The sequence below is a fragment of the Lutra lutra genome, chromosome 3 (genome assembly GCF_902655055.1).
Source record: "Lutra lutra chromosome 3, mLutLut1.2, whole genome shotgun sequence".
NCBI lineage: Eukaryota > Metazoa > Chordata > Mammalia > Carnivora > Mustelidae > Lutra > Lutra lutra.
Window position 1 is genome coordinate 126,501,711 of NC_062280.1, and position 24,945 is coordinate 126,526,655.

Consider the following 24,945-nt stretch of genomic DNA (forward strand, 5'->3'; position numbering starts at 1 on the left):
GACTTCAGGTCAGGGATGGGGCCTCCTTGCTGTGCCCTCCCCCTGGAGCTTACGACAGGTCATCCACAGAGTAGGTGTTCAATAAAGGCAGTCACATATTTTGCTTCCCCACAAAACACAGACATGAAGTGTGCATATGAAATCAGCTCTCATTAGTAAGTCATGGCAAGACACGGTCTAGGTGTTTCTGTTCATATAGTTCATGTCAAAGAGTTGCTATGGGGATAAGCCTCATTAAGAGTTAGGAAGACTACCAGAACCAGTCAGTAAAAAACTGGTTATTTCTAATCTTTTTCACTTCATTTAAAGACTCCAAAACCATCAATAAACCTTATTTGGAAGGTCTGTATTCATTAAATTAATTCATCAAATCAGCTTCCTTGTTCAACTGAGTAGAAACCAATTCTTGGGAAAGAGACCAAACACCTGGAAATAGGCTCTGTCTGACTGTGGTGAGAGGTCAGTGGCGTGCCTTCAAAACTTCGAAACTTCAACCACCCTGGAAGTAATATAAACACTGCAAGGAACCGAAGGAGATGATAACAAAACCTTCCAGCACCTGAAGTGTGCTCAGGTGGCACAGCATACCCCTCAGTTAAAGCATTTCATTGGCTTTTCCAGAGACACATGGGTGTAGGAGGTCAAAAGGTCAAAAGTAAGTCACCATCAGCACGTCCCATTGCAGGGCCAAGCATGTGCTCCATGAACTCCATGGGACCATTGCCCTCTGCAAGTTTTCTGTCATGTTCCCTTAAGTAAGCCTCTCTTCCAAAGCCAATTGGCATCTTAGCTCCATTATGTGCTGGCTTTTAGGAGAAGACAGTAGAAACAAACAAAATTCTCCTTAATCTTTAGTGAAAGAGGTGAAGCTGGCTGTGTGTCAGTCATTTTTCTTTCAACATAAGTTCTCTGTCTCCAAGATGGTCGATGAGGCCATGCAGCCATCCTCACGTACCGTCCTGGGAACAGTATGACATGTGGGTGGACAGGAAAGTAAGTGACAGAACAATACTTCAGGGAGTTAACTATAGAAGTACTTAACACACATTGACAGCACAAGAAAGAATACTGGTTTTGGTGAGGTCCCAGAATGCGCTACTGACAGTGAAATGATTATTGGTTCTAGACAGACTTCTCGTCAATCCATCTAGAAAATGGCAGGACCCTTTTCAGTTAAAGCAACAGACGACTCCACAACCAACCTTGTGTCTCTGGGTTTCCTTCCAATAAGACTTAGCACCGGGGCCTGAGTCTTAGTCTGTGCTGTTGGTGGCCAAGGTGTCGCTGGCCAGGAGTCCCTAACAAAGATTTGTTTCACAAGGTGTCAGAAAGCCGCAAATCTTACACTTGGTGTGTTGATACCAAAAGCTGATGTTCTCAGGAGAACATCTGTCTTGGCTCATTTGGTGGCCCCATGAGTAGAATGTGGACTGAGTATACTGGTGTTCAGTAGAACACAGGAATTTTGAGCATGGGAATTAAAGCAATATCACAATAACACTGGTATCAGTGAACACCAAGAAGAGGGTTCACCAAATCCTTCTTTATGTTGTCCATTTACCACTGAATATCGTTGCTAACCTAATGCTAATGATAATGATGAAAAGAATAGTAATAATAATAATAATAATAATAATAATAATAATAATAATAACAGGATAAAAATCTGACAGCCAAAAACACACAAAATGAGTGCTTACAATATGCACAAATTCAGAGATGATTTTATATGCTGTAGATTGCAATTAGCTATAATTCACTGAGCTAGAAGTATCTTTTACTATCTCCTTTAGATTTCTAAAAGAGGTGCCTTCTATTACACATGTATAAGATATGTATTATGGTGCAGGGCACCTGGTACCCCAACACATTAATTAAAACACTGGAGTGTTTTATAAAGTCAGCCCCACCAGTAACCTGGAAAACAGTAATCGTGAAAATATCTACCTTGGGTCTCAGGCTATGTCTTTGAGTTTAATGCAGAATGCAGTAAAACCTCTCACATTTCATTGATAATTATTTTTCTTTTGTTATCAGTATTGAGGATATTGGGATGGAGCACATATTAAGATCCATTTGCCTGCGACGTGCAAGTGAATTTTCTGGATTATTATGTATTCCACTGGCATAAAGATCATTTTAAAGAAGCATTAATTTCACATTCTACTACCTCATTAAGCCATAATAGTTGAAGATACGCCATACATGAGCTTGCTTTTTGCAATCTTTGATGATTTCTTAAGAAGAGGAAGATTTAATTAAAATTAGCACGGTTGCCATTAAATTAACAATCAGAAGACGTATTTAGATCAGTTAACCATCTTTCGCCCTTAAAAGGTAAGGGCACTCAGGTGTTCAATAGACTAAGCCTGCTACCCTTGTCTCTCAGTAGATCGGGTACCAAAGTGACCATTTTCTGATTTATTTTCTGTGTTACTTCCTGATATTTTGGAGGGACTGGAGAGACAAAAGAACTTTTGAAATATTAAAGTTTGTTTATGACTGTGTGCTCAGTGTCCACATCATGTTCTCTACTTGAGGAAAGGAAGGAATGTTCTTGGGGAATAGAGGTCCTCTGTCCCCCACCGAGGCTTTCTGTGGGTGTTAAGCTAGGTCTGAGCCTCACACTGGAAGCACGGGGGTTCTGAGAGAGACTCTCGCTCACCCCCCAAGTCTTTGACCATGATGTACTACTTATCAGTGAGCTCTTCCTAGGGGCCTTGCCTTTACCTGCCCCCCTCCAACCTTCCACCTAATTAATAGTCATTCTCCTTAAAACATCCCTTACCCTATCTCCAGCACCAGGTGGAGTTTCTGGTTCCATCCTCTGTGGCCTCCCCACACCTACTGTTTGCCTGGCACGAGGCAGACATCAGAGGACTTGTGGGCCATGGGAAGGAAGGAGCACTTCGTTTTTACCTCAGTGGAGCCCAACAGCAGGGAGGGGTACACGCAGGTCAAGGATTGCTTTATTTATTTATTTTCCTTTTGACAAAAGGTTAAACCTTATTTTTTTCTTTAATTAATTAATTCTTTTTATTATGTTATGTTAGCCACCATACAGTACTTATTCATAAAGATCATTCTGACTATGGTGCAGGGAAAGATGAGAAGAGGCAGGGCTTCCCAGTAGAAGGTGGAGGTTATGGGGGCTTGGACTGTACCTTTAGCCCTGGGGTGGCATGAGTGAGCATGTGGGGGGAATATCTTGGAGGACACTGAGGCTGTAGGAATTTAAAGTAGAAATCCCTGGAGCAGAGGTCATGAGAGGTATGGCTTGACTCATAACAAAGAGAGGGTCTGTAGAGCAATGCTAGCAAGGGAAGGAAGGGGGACACGTAGGCATTACTCCTGGATGCCCAATTCAAAGGTCACTAGGTTCTAATTCTGACTTCAAGCTGGATTGACTGATTTATTTCCCATAGACATTTTCACAGAGTAATCCCCTTGAAGGAGAAAAGCAAAAAACCCCAAAAGCCCAAAAAACAGAAAACAAGAACTTGCCTCAGTCTCTCTAAGCAGACCTAGAAGAAATGCAGCGAGCTGGAAGGAAGCTGACCATTTTGTCTGTTAATCTTTTCCTAAGTGTGAAACTCTGCACTGGGAACCACATAAATGGAGGAAACATTTGAAGTCCCTTTCTTTTTTTTCTTGTCAGTGCCCAAAATGACCAACCTTCTCAGCCACTTGCTCTGAATGAAACCCTTCTGTACCCGAGAGCTTTTGTCACATTTGGGATGAATGTTTTTTCACAAAGCAACTGTTTTTGTTTCTGTTTTTTCTCTTCAGGATACCCCAAACAGAGGACTACAGCGCCCCGAAATGGGTTTTCCCCCAAGCCAGAACTGCAGAACCGCGAAGCTGAGCGGCAGCTGGTCCAGCGGCTAAAGGAGAGGTGCCAGCAGCAGGCCCGGCAGCTGGGCCTTGCGCAGGGGGAGCTGAGGAGAGCTGTGTGTGGCTTCCAGGCGCTCGCCGTGTCCACTCAGTATTTCTCCAGAAAGGTGAGGCCATGTTCGGGGAATGTCGAGGGGCTTTTTGCTGGAGAAGAGGGTGGTGATGGTGGTAGTTGTGTGGGTGGTGAAGGGGAGGGGAGTCTTAGTTTGGGTTTAGGGTTAGATATCGATCTGATTTTCAGAAAGTCATACAAAATCTCCAGCAGCAGTATCTGACGTCCTGGAAGCCAAGTTTGTACGTATGTGTGAGAGAAATCAGTCTGGGAAGAATGACTGAGTAACTGTGATTTCAAAAGGGAAAGTTTTGTAAAAAAACAAACCAACCAACCAACCAACCAACAAACAAACAAAAAAACAAAGAAGATATAAATGAATGTTTTGAAGGTGAGATCTTGGAAGAAAACAGAACATGAGATTGTCATTTTAGGGATGAAATGGCCAAATTCTAAAATTTCCTCACATTTCAAATAAAAGGGAGGCAGGAACACTGTGCTGTTCCACCATAGCTGTTGAAAGGAGATCGGATGTGCCAGGTCTGGGGGCATCGTGACGGAGGAGTTGGGGCCATGCTCACGGTGTTCATGGAGCAGCATGGGGTGGATGGCACCCTCTCTGCTCCTTTGGTTTCTCTGAAAATGCAAAGAGCTTGTTCCTTCTCAGCAGAGAAGTGGTCCAGAGGCTCCTGGAGCCATCCACATACTGAGTCTGTTATTAGCCATGATGTAGCTCAGCTTTCCCGCTAGTCATCATGGAGCAGAGGTTAAGGGGAGCCTGGCGTCTGAAGGAATGCATTTGTGTTCTAGCAAGAAATAGCCAAGGCATGTTTGGGGGAGAAGATGAACATTTACCTTCGAGGTTTAAACATTATGAATCAGCATGTTAAAAACCCATAAGGCATTCTGAGTTTCATATATGGACCTTCTGGTAACTATAAATGGGAGAAAGTAAAAATACTTTGCAAATGCTTGTCTCCAAATAAGAAAATGAGCTAGCTAAGTGTCTGGCTACTTTAAAGAAGAAAAGCAGAAGAATGTTAAATAGCCCTACATCCCTGGTGTTGTTTACCACCTGGACATTAAAGTGTGGAGGACATCCTATGCCCCCCCCACCCCTCCCAGTACAGAAGCCTGCCTTGTTGTGGTGGTTGTTTTCTGTTTCACTTGAGACTTTCAGCAGAAAGACCCAGTTAGCAATTTGTTGGTGTAGTGAAAGACAAGAAGAACAGAATTCAGTTTTATCCATAGTTTCAGCCTCTTTCCCAACCACGATGTTCACAATGAATGACTACTTTGAATTGCATACCTTCCTTTCTGGCAGGTATACCATGGGTGTCAACCTTGAACAGCTCAGGTCACTCTACACCCAACCCTGTAAGAATTAAAATTACAGGCACATTTTGGAGGGGCCATTGGGGCCTGACTTGCTATGGTACATATTGAGCAGTTTTCTTATGAGAGAAAGAGAGCCCTGTCTTCTGTTCTTTAGCTTAATATGTATTTTCCTCTGACTGTCGCATCTTTAATAAAGAGAAAAGAATGAGGTTGCCCATCAAGGGTCAATGATAACATTGATGTCATTACTCTGCTCTTCTGTTACTTCTACTCTTGTCTTAACAAATCCTTTTTTAAAAAATTTTAATGCCACTATAATTAACACACAATGTTACATTAGTTTCAGGTGTATAATATAATGATTCAACTCTTCCGTACATCACCCAGTACTCATCATGTAACCAATCCTTGAGAGATGTTTCCATGGCTAGACATATCAACAGACATTGATATAACATATTGGTAATACGTGCTGTGTTCCCAAGTTGGAACTTTTGGACCCCATTTATGGCATTATGGCAGAGAAGGGAGTTCCTGGGCAGAAATCAAGGGTTGGTTCCCCATAGTTAAGTAGTTCTGTGACCCGGAATATTCCTTGTTGGCCCATGGACCAAGAGTTTTATTTCTCCACAGAATACACATGGCTCTTAAATCAGAGACCACAAAGGTCTAGCACGTGATTTGTAGGCATCGCCTTCAGACCTCCCTACTACTCGAGTTGCACTCAGCGTGACATTTCAGCAAGACGGATGGCAGACATGAATTTCATGTCCTTTTCAGTAAATCACAACCAGCAACCCCAGACAGGCCTCCCAAACGACCATGGCATTTCACCTCCCACACAGCATCGTGTGCTTTTCTGTCTTTCTGATCTCAACTCTCTCCCCAGATAAACCCCAGAACTAAAAATGGGCGTGTTAAAAAAAAAAAAAAGTCTGTAATTGAACAGAAGTGGTTTCCACAGAGGCTGCCATGTGTCCTACGTGGTTAAGATGGTTGATTTGAGAGTTTGCCCAGTGGTACCAGATTAGACCAGGAGGTGGGAGGTGGGGTGGGAGCACCTAGGAAAACAGAGGCACACCTCCATAGCCAGCTTGAAAAGGCAGTATCTCTTTTCTTTTGTGGTTAGAAGGCTCAAACATGTGTCTTGGAAATCTACGCCTGTATTATTTCTGTACCGTAGCAGATTTGTCTGTAAAGCATGGCGCGGGTAGAGAGGGCATGGGACCAGCAAGGACTCAGCTCTCTCTTCGCTTCTGTCTACGAATGAGACCTTGAGCAAGTTACTGCCCCTCTCTGAGCCTCATCACATCACAAAAAGGAGTAATATCCTTGCCCTTGCTCCGGCTCCATTAGCCAAGTCCCCTCTGACTGGTCATCCTTGAGTCTCTGTTTCCTTAACTTCAAATACGGTGAATAATGCTTCACAAGGTTATTGTGAGAATGTCATAAATGAATGAGTGAAGTTACTTCAAATAATTATTGAGCAAAACCTTCTTTTTGAGTACGAGGAAATCTGACAAGGCTCTGCCCTCAAATATTTTACTCTCAGTTGAGATGAATAAGACCTAGACTAGACCTATAAAGCTCTTCTTCTTTCACTATACTTGTTCATAAAGAGTTTGGCCTGGAGTGTACTTGAGGATGGAAATAATTTTCAAGTCTAGCTATTCAGCTGCTGCTATGTATGTTTTTCCAGAATGTGCTGATACCATTAAGGAAGTATTGAGAGTAAGTCTCAGTGTATGTGAAGTTCCTAGAAAAAAGGAGTTAGAAGCCTAGATAAGAATCTTCCATTCCGGCCCCATGCCCCATGCCCCATGCTTTACAGCTCCTGGCAGAGCAGCTGTGAAAATTGTCAGCTGGGAACAGCCTGAGCCCAGTGTCCAGGGATTCCAAGCTGCCACATTGAGGTGCTTAACAGCAGCCTCAGGCTTGCTCTGGTTCCAGGCAGCTCCGCCCCTGCGGCAAGGCATCGTCCTCACCACAGGCCAGACAGATCTGCTGAAATCTGTGGTGCCAGACCTCCGGGTGGTGTAGTAATGAGCCTCACTCTCGGACTCTGCACTTCTTAGGGTCAAGTTGAATGATTTTTTATCTTTTTCTTGCTGCCTGGTTCCCGGGAATGCTACTCTTTAGCAGCCCCTGGTGGCCAATCCGGGAAATAATTCAGATGACGGTCCCTTGCCAGGCACCGTCAGGTTTTATACAAGTTACATCTGAGGGTGCATTTATTTTATCTTATTTTTAGTAAGATTATTATATTTTTCAGTATTTTTTACATTTACTTGCATCATTTTTATCTTTGGCTTTATAAATGTGATAGTAGATGATGGGTTTTAATTGTTTTTTTTTAAATTTAGTATTAAATAGTTTAGGCATAAAAGAGTTGAAAACTAATGTCAAACATTTGTGTACTATATAAGCTTATAATAAAACTAATAATGCATCAGCCTTCTTTTTCCCCTGTACATACATATATATATATATATATATATATATTGCTTTTACTGTTTGACCTTATATCAAACAATAATTTTAAATTCAGAAGAGTAGAAAGCACAACATCTGAACACCCATCATCTATATTTAATACTTATTAACATTTTTCTATATTCACTATTCACTTCATCTGTGTTTCTGTTGTTAGTTAGGGTGTATATTTTTAAATATAGTTTATATATTTCAACTTCAGCATTTCAACTCACTTTTGTTAGTAGATTTTTATTAACGCTGTTTCTACCTTATGAATGTTTCCATAGAGGATTCAACAAAGTAAAAGGCAGGGGCACCTGGGTGGCTCAGTCGTTAAGCGTCTGCCTTCGGCTCAGATGATGATCCCAGGGTCCTGTGATCGAGCCATGCATCCGGCTCCCTGCTCAGCAGGTAGCCTGCCTCTCTCTCTTCCACATAATGAGAAAGAGATGGGAGCCACGATACCAAGACAGGTTGTTCAACACCCATGTTTTTCCACAAGATTATGTGCTATCTCTTCCTCTGCCTCTCTCACCTTCAAGATGCCTTTATTGTAGTTAAGGAGAAAAAAACACAATTAGAAGAAACAGAAAGTGACACAGTTATTACAAAGTTAACACTTGTACAGGATGATACCAGAAAACTGTCTAAGGCAATATTTAACCTGTTGCAGGTGCAAGCCCAATTATTGTGAATGGGAAGGCCACTGTGAGTGGTCTAAGAAGCAGACTTGAAGAGCCAGGATGGATACGGGTGGGATTCTAGATGAGTAAAGATGATGGAAGAGCATATGTATAAGGGGGAAGGGGACACTCAAAGTCTTTTGTGCTGCCTCTCTTTAAGCTCCTGGTATATTAATGATTTATGAATAGGGACCTAGGCACTCAGGAATCGTTTCCAAAATGCGGCAGTTACTCTGTAACAGGTCAAAAGCTCCTCATCAGGAAGACCATCAGATTCATCTTTATACTCCAGAGCACTTGGCTTTGTTGTTTGGTCAGAGTAGGGTGTGGGCTAAGGGGAGGAGAAAAAGACAGGCAGAGAATCCCTCTGTAAAATAAATGCTTGCTGGCTTTAGCCATTTGCTACATTCAGATTTTAAAACCCAGGGATTTATCAGGATAAATGTCTGCCCTAGAGCTCCAAACGCAGCCGTATATCCTCCAGCCAAAGGATTTTGTATTTCAGAGACTTTTTCATTGGGTGGAGCTCTCAGAGCTGAATCAGCATTGAAAGCAGTAAGCTCTTTTTTGCTCCCTAAATCCTAGAAAAAACGACCATTTAAATATAGTGTTTGTTGTCCCTCTCCTTACAGATAATGCTCTGTGATTATCTTCTCTTCCCTTAATTTTACCTTGACTAAAGTAGGCTTAGAGAGACTGCAAGCACTTCTGATGATTCTTCAGCACGTAAGTAGTGGGATATGCTAGTAAAGTAGTACATGGACGGTTCAGTGATTGCTGTTCTGGAAGAATGTTATGTGTCACCAAAGTAAATGTGGCTACAGTACTTTGCTGGGACAACAGTGAATGTTTGCTTTTACTTTTATGGTTCTAGCCTAAGGAAATTCTTAGCACAGCCCCCAAACTTCAATATATTCCCAGAATCAAAAGGTAGAACTCCCAACCAAGCCAAGTAGCTCTTTGAAGTCATAAGAACCCCTGGCATAAGATGTCCATGATGGAAAACATCATGGTAGGTAGAAAATAAAATTTAAAATTGCAAAGTCTTCTCAGCTTTTACGGAAGATACCCAGTACTAGTCCCTGATAAGAGCTTCACTGATAAAATCATACTTCACTGATAAAAATCATAACTTTCATAATAAGGAAATAATAGCTTGCATTCCAGCAACAATGTAAGAGGGCTCCCCTTTCTCACTGATGGTTACAGAAGGGAGGGGGCTGAAGGGATGGGGCAACCAGATAATGGGTATTAAGGAGGGCACCTGTTGTGATGAGCACTGGGTGTTACATGCAACTAATGAATTGTTGAACACTGCATCAAAAAGTAATGATGTACTATATCTTGGCTAACTGAACAGCATAAAAAGTAAATAAATAAATAAATACATAAGAAACAATAGATATTTGACTAAGGCAGAATTTGTTCCCATTCGGTTCATCTTTTATACTTTGTCATAAGTAGTTTCCTTTTTTAAATTAAATGATACCCCTTTCGAATACAGATGGATGCCAAGGGAGAAGAAAGATGAGTTTCATTTGCTGCTTTTGAAAGGAAGAAGTTTTCCCCAGTGCCTGGTCAGCAGTTGGTTAAAAGTGTTCTGTAGTAAAAGTGCATGCCTTTAAAATATGCTGAGATCCAGAATTTGGTGTCATTTTCCTCTAGGCCAGGGAGGCAGCAGAGCTGAGTGGAAATGGCACGTCACAAGGCCATGCCACTTAACTGATCTAGACCCATGCCCTCTGACAGTCTCTGCTTCCGTGTCACTGGAAATTTATTTTAAAATAAATGAATTGCTATAAGCATCCTTCCAAGTAAAAGCAAGTCAAAGGAATGATAACTTTATTTTTTTAAGGTTTTATTTATTTATTTGACAGAGACAGCGAGAGAGCAGGGGGAGCTGCAGGTGGAGGGAGAGGGAGAAGCAGGATTCCCGCTGAGCAGGGAGCAGGGCTCAATCCCAGGACCCTGGGATCATGACCTGAGCAGAAGGCAGGCTAGCTTAATGACTGAGCCACCCAGGCGCCCTGGAATGATAACTTTAATGGAGCAATACTGGCTTGGGAGATGGGAGATATGGGTGCCTCAGCTCCAGACTCTTTTTCCTGTGAGAGAGGAGTTTGTTAACTTTTCTAAATCTCAGTTATTGTTAATTGTTTTAAGATTTGTTTGTTTATTTATTTACTTGAGAGAGAGAGAGAGAAAGCTGCCTAATGAAGCTGAGCCCTCTCATTGCCTCCTTTTGACATCTACTTCCTGAAAGGGGCAGGTGTCCTGGCGGATTGTTCTGTGCCTTTCCACCAGGGGCAAGAGTGGGGAGCGTGGACTTGCATGAGACACCTGTTGCCTGCAGAGAGTACTGCTGAGAGCCTCCCTCTACGGCTTGCATTCTGCCTCTTCCTCAACCCACATACAGTCCAAATTATGCCCCATTCCATGGACACTTCCCTGTCCACCCTGACCATACTGTTTTACCCAACACCTGTTTGTTAAATGGAACATTTATTTATTTATTTATTAAAAGATTTTATTTATTTATTTATTTATTTGACAGAGAGAGATCACAAGTAGACAGAGAGGCAGGCAGAGAGAGAGAGGGAAGCAGACTCCCTGCTGAGCAGAGAGCCCAATGCGGGACTCGATCCCAGGACCCTGAGATCATGACCTGAGCCGAAGGCAGCGGCTTAACCCACTGAGCCACCCAGGCACCCTAAATGGAACATTTAAAAACTACGTGTCAGACCCTGACTTCTAATTCCCAAGGAGATACACTTGTTCAGATCATGATGCGTGGATGTCTTAGGGCACTAAGGGAACTGCAGGAAGGAGCTATTCCTCCAGCCAGGATCACTGGGGTCCCTCAGAGAGGACAGGTGCTTATGAAGTGGCCTCCGATAGCAATAGGATTTCAGCAGCTGGAGCTGGAGGGATCCCATGCTGCAGGTGGTACAGCCCTGGGAAAGGACAGGACAGTTCTATAGAGGGGGGAGAGTCTTTTGCCTAAAGTTTGGAGTGTGGGACTGATGACATGCAGGAATGAGGCAGAAGGGTTTGGGGACTTGAACAGCAAAGTGAAGAGAGGGGACTCTCTTTGGGGCAGTCAGGAGGCACTGAGAGTTTTGGACAGATGGCTAAAGTGTTTGAAGCTGAATTTTAGGAAGATCATTATGGTAGCAGCATATGGGATGGATGGTAGAAAGAAAATTCCAGGCAAAGGAAACAATTAGGAGGCTCTACTAGTTTTGCTAATAATCCAGGCAAGAGGTGAGAAGGGACAGAATGAGGATCAGGGGACTGGTGGGAAGGAGAGAGTAGATAGAGGACCAACAACAAAGGTGGTGAGCCAATTGGGGAGCTCATTGAGGCTTGAACTAGGAGAAGATGTTCTAGAGGATGAGTGATAAACCCTCCCCACCCCAACCCCGACAACACCCAAGCAAAAATCACAACACTGTGACATGGAAAGTGTTAAGAACTTTAGAGGTATTCTGTGTTTATAACTCAGAAATGTTTAAAGACATCATGGGTTCTCTTTTAAGTGTCTTTGGAACTGCATATTCTATATCCAGGAACTCTTAAGATCCAGCTCCAAAGGACCCATGGGGATGGGCATTTTTTCCCCAAAATATGCTTTTAACTCAAATATAACATGTCTCTTTGAGGTTCAGAAGAAGTTGTCTAGAGTTCCACTCCTCATTTCAGGAGCATCCTAGGTCTTTCTTATTCTCTTAGGAGCTTCTGGTGGGAGGAGCTTCTTTTTTATATAGTTAACTATGGTTCAGAATTTCTGCTTCTAAATTACTTCAATTAAGGATGACTGTCATTCTGTCTGTGCTGACTCTGTTGCCTGCAGCATCCCTCCATGCCTGGTACAGCCCCTGCCCCCCACTTGGTTGATTTTCAAGATTCTTTCTGTTTTTTGATCCTGGAGTCTTCTTAGGGAGTTAAACATGGGTTTAGATATCAAGAGAGAAAAAAGAAGCTCTAGAAAACTTGGGATCCGTTTATATAGAAGCAACATAGAAAGGAATAAGAGTGACAAGAGAGTGTATACAGAAGGACAAAGACAACAGTGTTCCTGTGGGGGCCAGAGGGAAACAAAGAAAAGAGTGGTGAAAACAGTAGAATCCCCCTCACAGAAGGCAAATGAGGGAGGAATTTGTGAAAGGGGGAGAGTGATTTATAATGCCAGGTACCAGACAGAGGATGAAAGTGATAAAGAAGGAGTTTGACAGTTTCAGAGGAGAACCTGTGAACAGGCAAGGACAACCAGACTGTCCTGGTTTCTCCACAAACAGCCAGTTTTCAGAGTTTGGGCTTTCTTCCTTATACCTTGAAGCCAAGAACTTTACCCTGGGAGAAGTGGCAATGGTGACATCTACAGGCATTGTCTGGAAGTGAAAGTCTGTGCCCCGAGAGAAGAGCACATGCCAAACACTACTGTAAATTCCAGGAAATTTTACAAAAAGCAAGCACTGCCCTCCTCCTGTTCACGAACACGTGAACTACAGACCCGTCTATTCCACAAACTTCATTGAAACTGGGTTTGAAACTGAAAACACACAACCACTTTTATTTTTCATTTTATTCCTGACAATCAAATTACTGAGACCTCAAAACTAAAACAAATGTTGTACACTGCAAGCAATTTGCCTATGAGATAATTCATAAAAGCAATTAAATTTCACACAAACCCAAGAGTCAAACAGTCTGTATCTGTAATTTAGTCCCTGGAGAGGGAAAGCCCACCACTTTTGCTCTACCAGGAACAGAAAGAGAAACATTTGAAATTCAAAAGTGTTGAGACTTTATTACATTACAGTGTTGTCTTGGAAACAGAGACTTATCACCATAAATACTGTCTGTACTAACACAATAGATAGGAGGTGATGTAACTGCTCAAAGTATGTCCCCAATTTTGGTTTCAGTTTAAACTGAAACTGTTTTTTTGAAAGAGAGAGAAAACAGGGGGAAGAGTAGAGGGAGAGGGAGACTCTCAAGCAGGCTCCATGCTCAGCACAGAGCCTGATAAGGGGCTCAGTCTCAGCACCTTAAGATCATGACCTGAGCTGAAATCAAGAGTCAGATGCTTAACTGACTTTGCCCCTTGTTTCTGTTTAAAAGAAACACAGAGACAGAATGATATATTTATGTTATAAGCACAAAGGAGGCCCAAGAAAAGGGGGAGAGGAGAAATAATAAATGCAATTAAAAGAAAAGTACCTAGAAAAGCAAATGGAGAAGATGGTTAGATATTAATCCAAGTCTATCAATAATCACATTAAATATGAGTGGTCTAAACACACCAGTTAAATGACAAAGATAGTGGGGCACCTGGGTGGTTCAGTTGGTTAAGAGTCTGACTCTTGATTTCAGCTCAGGTCATGATCTCACGGTTGTGAGATCGAGCCCCCCATTAGGCTCCATGCTGGGTGTGGTGCCTGCTTAAGATTCTCTCTCTCCTGCTCATGCTCTCTCCCTCTTAAAAAAAAAAAAAAATATATATATATATATATATATATATATATATATATATATATGATGTTTTTAAACTTAAGTGTCCACAAGAAACCTAAATTTATTTATTATTTTTTTTTTCCTGTTTGTGGATTTAATGGCAGGGGGCTAAGATGGGGTGTGCCACTTGCTGTTTCTGCTTTTTCTGTGGTGAGGGGGGTCCTGTAGGTGTGCTGAGGTGGGCAGGCCATGCGGTGCAGAATTGGGGTAGTGGGCAGAGCTAGTGGGGCAGAAGGACTTTCAGGGGGGTCCAAGAAACAGGGCATTGCTGGGCAGTATGGAGGTCCCTTCCAGCAGGTGACCAGGAATGTTAAGTGGGGCTGAGGCTGGTATGAAAGCACTTGCCCTCTTCCCCCCACTTCTGAGGAGCTTGCTTGTAGCCAGCAGGAGTGTGGGGTGGCCACTGGCCCACTGGGGCTCACCCACTCACAAGAAACTCAATTTACATATAAAGACCCAGATTGGGGTGCCTGGGTGGCTCAGTGGGTTAAGCCGCTGCCTTCGGCTCAGGTCATGATCTCAGAGTCCTGGGATCGAGCCCCGCATCGGGCTCTCTGCTCAGCGGGCTCTCTCTTCCTCCTCTCTCTCTGCCTGCCTCTCTGCCTGCTTGTGACCTCTCTGTCAGATAAATAAATAAAATCTTTAAAAAAGAAAAAAAAGACCCAGATTATAGGTAAAGGAATAGAGAAAGATATACCATGCTAACACTAATCAAAAGAAATAGGGAGTAGCTATATTAATTTGAGACTCAGACTTCAGAACAAGGAAGTTTATTGGCAATAAAGAGGGGCACTATGTAATGATGAAGGGGTCAATTCTCCAAAGACAAGGAAGGCATTAAGGTAGTTGTTGGTATTTTAGGCTGACTCTGTTTGGGTCTAGTGACTTTTGCATTCAGATAATGTTCACTTGTTGCAATCCTTAGAACCTTGTTGCTTTCATCTCAAAAATATTCTGTAAAGCTTTCAGGATTTGGGAGGGTGGGGGATAGGAATTATAAACATCAAATGTGTCCTGGGTGCTGCTTGGATCTTTATATGTCTTACATTGTTTCATTTAATTTTCACATTAACCTTCTAATGTAGATGTTTTGATGCCCATTTTATAGATAACTCAGCTTGCTTTGATCACATAACATTTTGTTTTTTATTTCATACATCAAGTATTTAACACACACCTGGTAAGTCTCAGAATAAAGAAGGGGATATGATACAGGGTATTGCCTCAAGAAAATCCCAGATATCCCAGGGCACCGGGGTGGCTCACTGGGTTAAGCCTCTGCCTTCAGCTCAGGTCATGGTCTCAGGTCCTGGGATTGAGTCCCACATTGGGCTCTCTACTCAGCAGGGAGCCTGCTTCCCACGCCAATCCCCCCCCCCCCACCGCGTGCCTCTCTGCCTGCTTGTGATCTCTGTCTGTCAAATAAATAAATAAAATCTTAAAAAAAAAATCCCAGATATCCCACAGCAGAGTTTCAGAGCACCTCATTTTGTTCTCTTAGCAGAAAGACAGGTGGGAGAGCTCAAGGGAGTATTCCCATTTTCCAGATAAAGAAACAGAGGAAAAGAATTTATTTCTGGCCCAAGGTCTGATGGCCAGTAAGCAGTAGAATTAAGGTCTCTTGCCTCCAATTTCCGTGCTCCTTCCACTTTTTTAACCATGATATTTTATTGACAAAAACATCAAATTGATTTACCATGGTCAAAATAACACAGAAGGGTATTTTGCCGATCAGCATTACAACAAGAAACCAGGTCGGACATTTAATGCAACCCTTGCCTCTGACCAGGGCTGCATGGAAAGTGACAGTTCTCCCCAATACCACTGGGGGTATTAACACACAACCTTTTCTCAGGCAGAGGTGAGAGCATTTCTGCTTCGATTTTCCTTATCCCTGCATGTCTGGCAATACCAACAGAACAAAATCTCAGGGCAAAACAGCATCTTGATTTCATGCTGGGATGTCACACTTCTGACAGTCAATGAAGGACAGTGTTCAGGGGCTGCAATGATAAAACATGCTTCATTCAGTAATTTGGCACTGTGAGTGAAGGAGCACTTGTACCTTACTGGTTTCTTATTGCCCTAAATTAAGTAACAACTGTAGCTATACTGAGATTAACTCTGAAGTTAGCTATACTGAGATTAACTGTGAGGGTCAGGACTCTGCTCCACTCCTCGAGACATCCCATCCTTGAAAGACTTTCTGCCATGCCCAGGACAAGTCATGAAACAGATTCAGATGTTTTTTTTTTTTTTTTTTTTTAAGATTTTATTTATTTATTTGACAGAGAGAGAGATCATAAGTAGGCAGAGTAGCAGGCAGAGAGAGGGTGGGAAGCAGGTTCCCCACCGAGCAGAGAACCTGATGCGGAGCTTGATCCCAGGACCCTGAGATCACGACCTGAGCCAAAGGCAGAAGCTTAACCACTGAGCCACCCAGGTGCCCCAGATGGCTATTAAATAAGATCCATGAGATGCTATATTTCCCCCCAAAAGTAAAAGACCTGAGCAATTTTTCAGACCTAAGATGTTCAGAATTTTTTCTTTTTTATATGGTCAGAATTTTTTTCATCTTCAGATCCTCATTTATACTTTTGACAATAAGCAACCTTCAGAATGACCATTGCTTGTGTGAAAACACAATGGGAAGACTAAGAAAGTGATCCAAAAGATCCGAAATTAAGTTCTGGTTCTGAGCAAGATGGAGAATACACATTCCAACCCATCTCTCCCACTGAATGCAGCTGTGTGACCTGAGCAGAATGCATGGAGTAACTATTTGAGAACTCTGAGAAGTAATATGTGCTGGAAGACTGGAAAGAAGACCAGAATTTGAAATGTCACAGACTGGTATGAGTTTACAAGTTTTTCTCTCCAATATCTCCTGGACTACACTCAGTGTAGTCTACCTGGAAATAGACTGGACATGAGCAGAGGGGCTTCAGGAAAAGTGAGAAAAAGAACTCCTAGTATTCAGGGAGAGTTAAGTAAATGATTCTTTCTTCATTTGCTCCTACCCCTTACCTACACATGGCCTGTAGTCATGACTGCAGCAGTGGTGGCAGCAGGAACCTTCCAAAGCCAGACCCTGAGGCTGGGGAGCTTTCCTCTCTGCTTGGAGGAGCTGTATTCCAAGAGGGTGAGGGCAAATCGCTATTGCTTTTATTCCCTCTTTACGCATCTGTCATTTAGTCACAAATACGAGCATAAGGTGAGAGGTACACAACACAGTGGGATAACTAAAGTCCCAGTTTTCTGGCCGCAGGATGAAAATGGGCAGCCCCAGAGAACTGGAAACAACCGAGGCATTGGGAAGAAGAAGGAACTTGGGAAAATGACCCTTTAACATGGGTTTATAAACCCCTGGGCTGACCCCTGAGTTATATATGTGTGAATCTCACCAATCATACCATACATAGACTTTGAGAACTGGATTCCAGGATAGGCCACTATGCACCTGCCAGACTGGCCATTGTTTGTGCACATGTGAGGCAGATTCTAATGGCACTTCAAAGGCTTTGAACACTAAACTGGCACTAGAAACACAACCCACAGAAGGCTGGATGGAACTAGTAGCCTGAACTCTTCTTGTTCAGTTGCCTACCATCGAGTCTCCATAGGATTCAAACAGGACCCAGAGTCATATATTACAATATTCAAAGTGCCCAGGGCACCAACTAAAATCAGTCAACATATAAAGAACCAGGAAAATGTCAATTTGTATGAGAAAAGTCAGCCAATAGGCAGGATGATACAGATATTGAATTTATTTGTCATTAAATTCAAACACTTTTTTAAATGCTCCAAGAAGTAAAGCCAAGTATGCATAAAATGAATTGAAAGATAGAAAGTCTTATCAAAGAAATAGAAGATATAAAGAAGAATCAAATGGAAATTTTAGAACTGAAAGATACAAGAACCAAAATAAAAAACTCAGTAGATAGAGAAGACAGAGGAAAAAGAGTCAGTGAAATTGTAGATCATTAGAAATCATCCAACATGAACAATAGAAAGAAAACAGGTTTTAAAAATGGACTCAGGGGGCACCTGGGTGGCTGGCTTAGTGGGTTAAAGCCTCTGCCTTCAGCTCAGGTCATGATCTCAGGACCTGGGATCAAGTCCCACATCAGGTTCTCTGCTCAGCGGGAAGCCTGCTTTCCCCTCTCTCTCTGCCTGCCTCTCTGCCTACTTGTGATCTCTCTCTCTCTCTCTCTCTCTGCCAAATAAATAAATAAAATCTTTAAAAAAAAAATGGACTCAGGGACCTGTGAGACAATATTAGAAGGCCTAGTATTTCTGTCATAGGAGTACCAGAGGAAGAGACAGAGTATGTGCAGAAAAAATATTTGAAGAAATAATGACCCAAGTTGCCCAAAATGGTGAAAGACATAAACCTACAGATTCAAGAAGCTCTGTAAACCTCAAACAGATTCAAAGAAATCCATGCCCAGACATACCATAATCAAACTGCTGAAAATTAAAGACAAAGAAAAAAAATATTGAAAGCAATCAGAGAAAAATTTATTACCTGTAAGGAATTTCATATTCTTTATTGAATATTATCTGTAAGGAGCAGCAATTCAGTTGACTGAAGACTTCTCATCATAAATCATGGAGGCCTGATGACAGTTGAACATTTCATAGTGCTGGAAGAAACAACCATCAACCTAGAATTCTATAGCCAGGGAAACTATCCTTTAGAAATAAGGTGAAAGAAAGACAATCTTAGATGAAGGACACCTAAAGAAATCTTTTGTCTGCTGACCCAATCTAAAGACACCCAATCTAAAGACAATCTGGAGACAGCTCCAGACAGATGGGAAATGACACCCATCCAAGTTCCAGAAGGAATTAGAGCAATAGGAATGAGGAGCAACAGAGATAACAAATAGCTGGATGTATAAATGGACTATACTTTTCCTATTGAGTTCTTTAAAATGCAGTAAAATCAGGGCATCTGGCTAGTTCAGCTGGTTAAGCACCTGCCTTTGGCGCAGGTCATGATCCCCAAATTCCAGGATCAAGCTCCACATGAGGCTCCCCATTCAACGGAGAGTCTGCTTCTCCCTCTGGCTCTCCCCTATGCTCAAGCTCTCTCTTCCTCTCTCTCTTTCTCAAATAAATGAAATATTTTACATATTATTTTAAAAATAAAATACAGTAAAAGCTGGAAGCAAAAATAATTAATGGGGTTTCTGGCATACGTAGATGTGATTCACAAGATTACTACACAGAGGAAATTGGGCAGAGGGATCTATGTGGCACTAAGTTTTCTTCATTCCACTCATGGTAGTAAAATACCAATTTTAATTGGTCTGTGAGAAGTTAAATTTGTGTATTGTAGTTCTGAAATCAACAACTAAAAAATTATGCAAAGAGGTGTGGCCAAAAATTCAATGAATAAGTTAAAATTGGGTACAAAAAATGTTCAAATAATCTTTAAAAAGTCCTGGAGGTAGAAAAAGAAGAACAAAACCAGAAGGAAGAAACAGAAGCAATAAAATGGTAGCTCTGAATTTAAACATACCAATAACTATATTAAATGTAATGTAATGATCTCAGCAAACAACAGCCCATCGGCCAAATCTGTTTTTGTAAATAAGGTTTTTTTGGAACGTGGCCAAACTCACTCCTTTCTGTACTCACTACAGTTGCTTTCTCACTTCAGTAGCAGAGCTGAGTAGTGCAGCAGACTATATAGGCCACAAGGTCCAAAATATTTATTATCTGGCTTTTATAGTAAGCTTGCTGACCTTGGGTCTAAACACGCCAACTAAAAGATCAAGATTGTCAGAGTATGTTTGGAAACATAATCCAGTTATATGCTGTCAATAAGACACTCATATATATATATATATATATATATATATATATAGAGAGAGAGAGAGAGAGAGAGAGAGAGAGAGAGAGAGTAAAAGGATATAACATGGAACCACAGATCAGAAGTAAACTGGAGTGGCTGTATTGATATCAGACACAGATAACAAGTAGATGACAGAGCAGAGAAAAATTACCAGAGTGTAAAGAGCTCTTACATAATGATAAAAAGTTCACCTCACCAAGAAGACATAACAATCCTCAATGCCTGTGTAGCTAACAACAGACCTTTGAAATACATCGAGCAAAAATAGAGCAAACTGAAAGAGAAAAAAGAGAAATCCAAAATTATGTTTGGAGATTTTAACATCCCTCTCTCAATGATAAACAGAAGCAGTAGAGGAAAAAATTAACATGGATATGGAAGAACTGAAAAACACCATCAACCAACAGAATCTTACTGTTGTTTATAAAATATTCTATTCAACAGTAGCAGAATACACATTCTTTTCAAGTGGATAAGAAAGGAACATTTGCCAGTGATAGACCATATTCTGGGTCATAAAATGAATTAATTAAAAATAATTGTAATGATGTGAAGTATGTTGTCTGACTTTGATGAAATTAGACACAAATCAGTAAGAGAAAGTTAACAAGAGAATCTTAAAACATGTAGCAATTAAATAACATACTTCTAAATAACCCATGGGCCAAAACCCAGTCTTTTTTGTAGGGAAATTGGATAATATTTTAAATTGAGGAAAAATAAAAATACAACATTCAGATATTTGTGGAACATGGCTAACATAGTGCTTAGAAGGATATTTATAACATTAAATTCTCAGAAAAGAAGAAAGGTCTCAAATCAATAATCTAAGTTTCCACCTCAAGACACTGAATGAACAAAAAATATGTTTATAGCATATAGCATAGTTATAGCACAAAAATACTTCAAAGTAAGCAAATTAAGGGAAATAATAAAGGTAGGGAGAGAAACTCCCTGTTCTGGGAACAGAAAAATAATAGAGACTCAATGAAACCAAAAACTGGTTCTTTGAGACAGTCAATAAAGTTGATAAACCTATCATGAGGCTAAGAAAGTAAGAAAAAGAAAAGAAAAAAAAAGAAAGAAAGAAACAAAGAGAAGGAAAGAAAAGAAAAAAAGAGAGACTTACCAGCTTTAGGAATGAAATAGGGGATATTCCCACAGACTCCACAAATATTTAACAGGAATAAGTTATTAATACATGGACAAGTTGGATGAATCTCAGAGGCATTCTGCTGAGTGAACTAAGGTAGTCTCAAAAATTACATGTTGTTTGATTCCATATATATGACATTTTCTAAATGATAAAGCTATAGTGGTAGAAGGTAGTTGCCAAGGGTCGGTTGGGGGTGGGTTGCAAAGCAGACTTTTTATGACTGATGAACCTTCTGTGTCCTGGTTGCAATGGTAGTTTCATAAATCTAGAAATGTTTCAAAATGTATGGAAACATACACACACGCAACATATGCACACACAACAGAGTCAGCTTTACTCTGTTAATTTTTAAAATAAATTTTTTTAAAAAGAAAAAAGAGGACATTTTGCATCATTTTCTGATTGTCCTTTAAGCCTTACTCAGTTGAAACTTACAGGACAGGCAAGTGTATCTGGTGCTTGGTGGGGGTAATTTTTTCACTTCTGTATGGAAATAGGTTGCATCTGTAGTAGGACATGGTATGAAGTGTTCATTTGTGGTAAGTACTATTCAAAGCATTTATTGCCCCTGATTTGAGCATCTGGGCACACAGGCACCTTTTCCATAGCATGCCACAGAGCTCAATGAGCACACATATTCACAGCTTCATCCTGAAAAACCTGAGAGACCATGAAGTCTTCCAAGGGGCTGAAATTAATGTCTGGCTTCCCATTCTCCCTCAATTAGAGTGCAATTATCCATGCTGGAAAGGAGAAATAAGGTTCTAGAAGAATCTAAAGATTCAGCCTTAGTCTGTTTGCACCTGCCTCAGGGCTGAGTCCTAGAGGAGGGACTGAAACTCAGTGGAACCCCCACCATAATTTAAGGGATCCCAGAGTGGTGGGGACCTTTACCTTGCTCATCCCACTTGGACTCCTGGTAGTTGCAAACCTTACTGACTTCTCTGCAGCCACAGTGTAGGAACAGAGGTTGCTAGAGAGTGGTAGTAAGGGCAGAACAAGTATCCTGCAAGCTTCAGGAAATAGAGAATCTTCCAATACAAGATGGAGAAGGGGACCTGCATGAACCCAACAAATAGAGGACTCAGTCCTTCTAGGATGCTGTGAGGACAGATCCAGGGACCACAGACCTTTAGGTATAATTTTACCCAGCAGCAGGTGTGATGTGAAAGGTCACACTCCCAGGATCCTTCCAGAAGAGTCATAGCTCAAAGGGTGCCAGCCCAGAAAGGAGATGGAAGGAGAACCAGAAGCCAGCAAGTCCTTGCTTTACCAAGATCAGTAACTTGAGTCCCCTGGGATCAACCCAGGATGGAGTGGAGAGGGGAAAAAACCCAGGAGGGGGTTTTTATTTTTGTTTATTTATTTTTAAGTATTTTATTTTATTTATATGAGAGAGTGAGCACAAGAAAAAGAAGAGAGCACAAGCAGGGAGGTGGGGAGAGGGGGTAGAGGGAGAAGCAGAAGCAGACTCCCTGCTGAGCAGGGAGCCCAACTCAGGGCTCAATCCCAGGACCCCAAGATCATGACCTGAGCCTAAGGCAGACACCCAACTGACTGAGCCACCCAGGCGCCCCTGGGAGGAGGGTTTTTAAGCTAGAAAGTGGCTGAGTTATGTAAACCTAACTTGAGAAACAATGGGTTTCACTCTCACCTAAAAGCAACTAGATTATGTTTCCCAATACAGAGGGAAAATGGAGGCTCAAGGGTAGAGATTAAGGGCAGAGAGTAAGAATTTTTTTAATACTTTTGAATTCTTGAAGTTCATATCTATAACATACCTTAAAAAAAAAAAAACTATTACAATGGGAAACTAGGAAAGAATGGTGGCCTCAGTGGCTGTTTGCCCTGGCAATAGGTTCTAGCTGCCAGATGAGGTCCCAGAGCTATAGCCACAGCCATGTACATGAGGTAGTCTCTTTCCACAGGTGGAAAAACAGCTCAGAGAGGCTAAGTTAGCCAAGGCTTCCAACAGAGCCAGGAATTGAAGGCATCTGGCCCTCAACCTGTGTTCTTCCCCTCTGTTCCACACCACTCTCACACAGCAAGAAGATCACCAGTCACTCAGTTCTCATGGGACCCCTATCCCACAGCAGGGGAGGTCGAGAGCCTGAGAAGGGCACAGTAATGCTGGCATCAGTGTGGCCAGCTGGTCCTGCCGCTGGGTGGCTGTAGTCTGAGTTGACACTAGAGAAAAATCTCAAACCTTGACCTTATTGGTATTCCAGGAAGCTGTTTTGTAATTTGAAATTACATATATTAACATCTGCTTTAACTTTAAAAACAACAGATTTTGAAGAGAGGAGTTCCCAAGAGGAAGGGGGGATTCCCCCAACATACTCATTTCTCTGGCATAAGCAGGGGGTTGTAGAGTGTTGGATGTGCCATAAACCTCTACTTGTAATAGTTTGCATCCAAGTATGGATCCAAGATGGCTTATGGGGTACTCCCCTTTATCAGCAGAGAAGAAACAGAGGTCAGTTTAGGCTGCTACAGAATAAATCCCATGCTGGGGATAGCTGTGACTGCCTGCTTTCACATTCCCTTCTAGGAAAATCTACCTTGACTTTAGGAGGATTGAACATAGTGAGGAAAGAAAGAAATGGAACAGCCCAAATTAGAATCTGCAGCTGGCTAGAATCCTTTCTGCTGCTGCTGGAAATCTATAGCAAGGGTCCTAACGGGGTGGATTTCTGGGCTTCTGGCCAGATGCAGGAGGTGCTGGAGTTGAGGAACAGAGTGGAAGCTCTGTGCCAGGAAAAAAATCTGGAGCACATAAAGTAGACTAGACTGAGCAAGGAGAAAGTTTGCAACTGTGGCCTACAAAGAAAAATGGCTAAGATTTCTAGGGCAATGAAACAAAGGGGTTGGATACTGTGTTAATCAGAAGCTATAGTGTTTATAGCATATAGCATAGTTAAGGATGGAATATAACTTGCCAGAATACTAGGAATTACTTACAGGCATTGGAACTAAGAGGGACTCTTGTACTATTTCCCTGTCATTCTCATTAGCTAACATTTTTCTATGCTTACCATGCACCAAGCACTTGGGTATGGGCTAGTCCTGTTTAGTCCTTTCCCCAATCTTGTGGTGGGCACTGTCCTTAGTAAGAGGTGAATTGCCTTGCATGAAGTCACATAAGTAAGTCAAGACAGAGCTGAAATCTGGAGCAAGGTAGCTCTCAAGGTAAAGCCTGTGTTCATTGCTGCCTTCTGCTGCCTTCTAGTAGTTTACCTTTAGCATGACACTTGGTATGATGAAAGTGAGAGAACACAGCAGACACAGCACAAAATTGGGGATCAGAAAACCAGACTCATCCCCGATCCTTATCAGCACTGTGACCTGGGAGATTCACAAAACCTCTGTTTCCTCATCTGTAAAATGAGACTTTTATGAGGGTGAATTGAGACCGTATATGTGAACCCAGCTCAAATTCGCTACCACTTCATGACAACAACTGTCTACTCAAACAATACTCATCAAGTACCTGCTCTGGACCGGAACTGTGCCCAGAAGAATACAATAGGGCACAAAGCAGACAAGGTCTGTGTGCTCGTAGAGCTCAGATTATGGTAGAAGGATGGGTCAAGTTGCCACAGTAATTAATACACAAAGCAGTAGTGGTGTCTATGACCTAGTCTGGGAGATCAGGGATGTGAGCTCTGAGACCAAAGGAGGGGGTCAGGGAACAAATTGCCAACATTGGGGTGGGGTGATGTGGCTGTGTGCAAAAATCACCCCAGAGGGGAAGGGATGTGGTGGTTTATAGAGTGGAAGGAGGTGAGTGTTGGCCAATAGAGCCTGGGGCGGGCTGGGAAGGTGGTGGACAGGCCACATCGTCCAGAGTCTAACCAATGATGGAGATCCTGATCCTTATCTAAAAGTGAAAGGAAGTCTCCACATAGTGATCTGAGAAGACTCATATTTTGAGAACAGATGAGCAGGGAGACCAACTAGGAGG

At 41.9% G+C, this 24,945-nt stretch overlaps 1 protein-coding gene across 2 annotated transcripts in view; it reads left to right on the forward strand.

Annotated features, from left to right (window-relative positions):
- MTUS2 (microtubule associated scaffold protein 2) overlaps positions 1-24,945 on the forward strand; it is a 589,185-nt gene that overhangs the window by 452,736 nt on the left and 111,504 nt on the right. For both annotated transcript variants that reach the window (XM_047723045.1, XM_047723044.1), the window contains exon 8: positions 3,790-4,001. In XM_047723045.1, the coding sequence (XP_047579001.1) occupies positions 3,790-4,001 (212 nt within the window). The remainder of the gene's footprint in view (positions 1-3,789; positions 4,002-24,945) is intronic.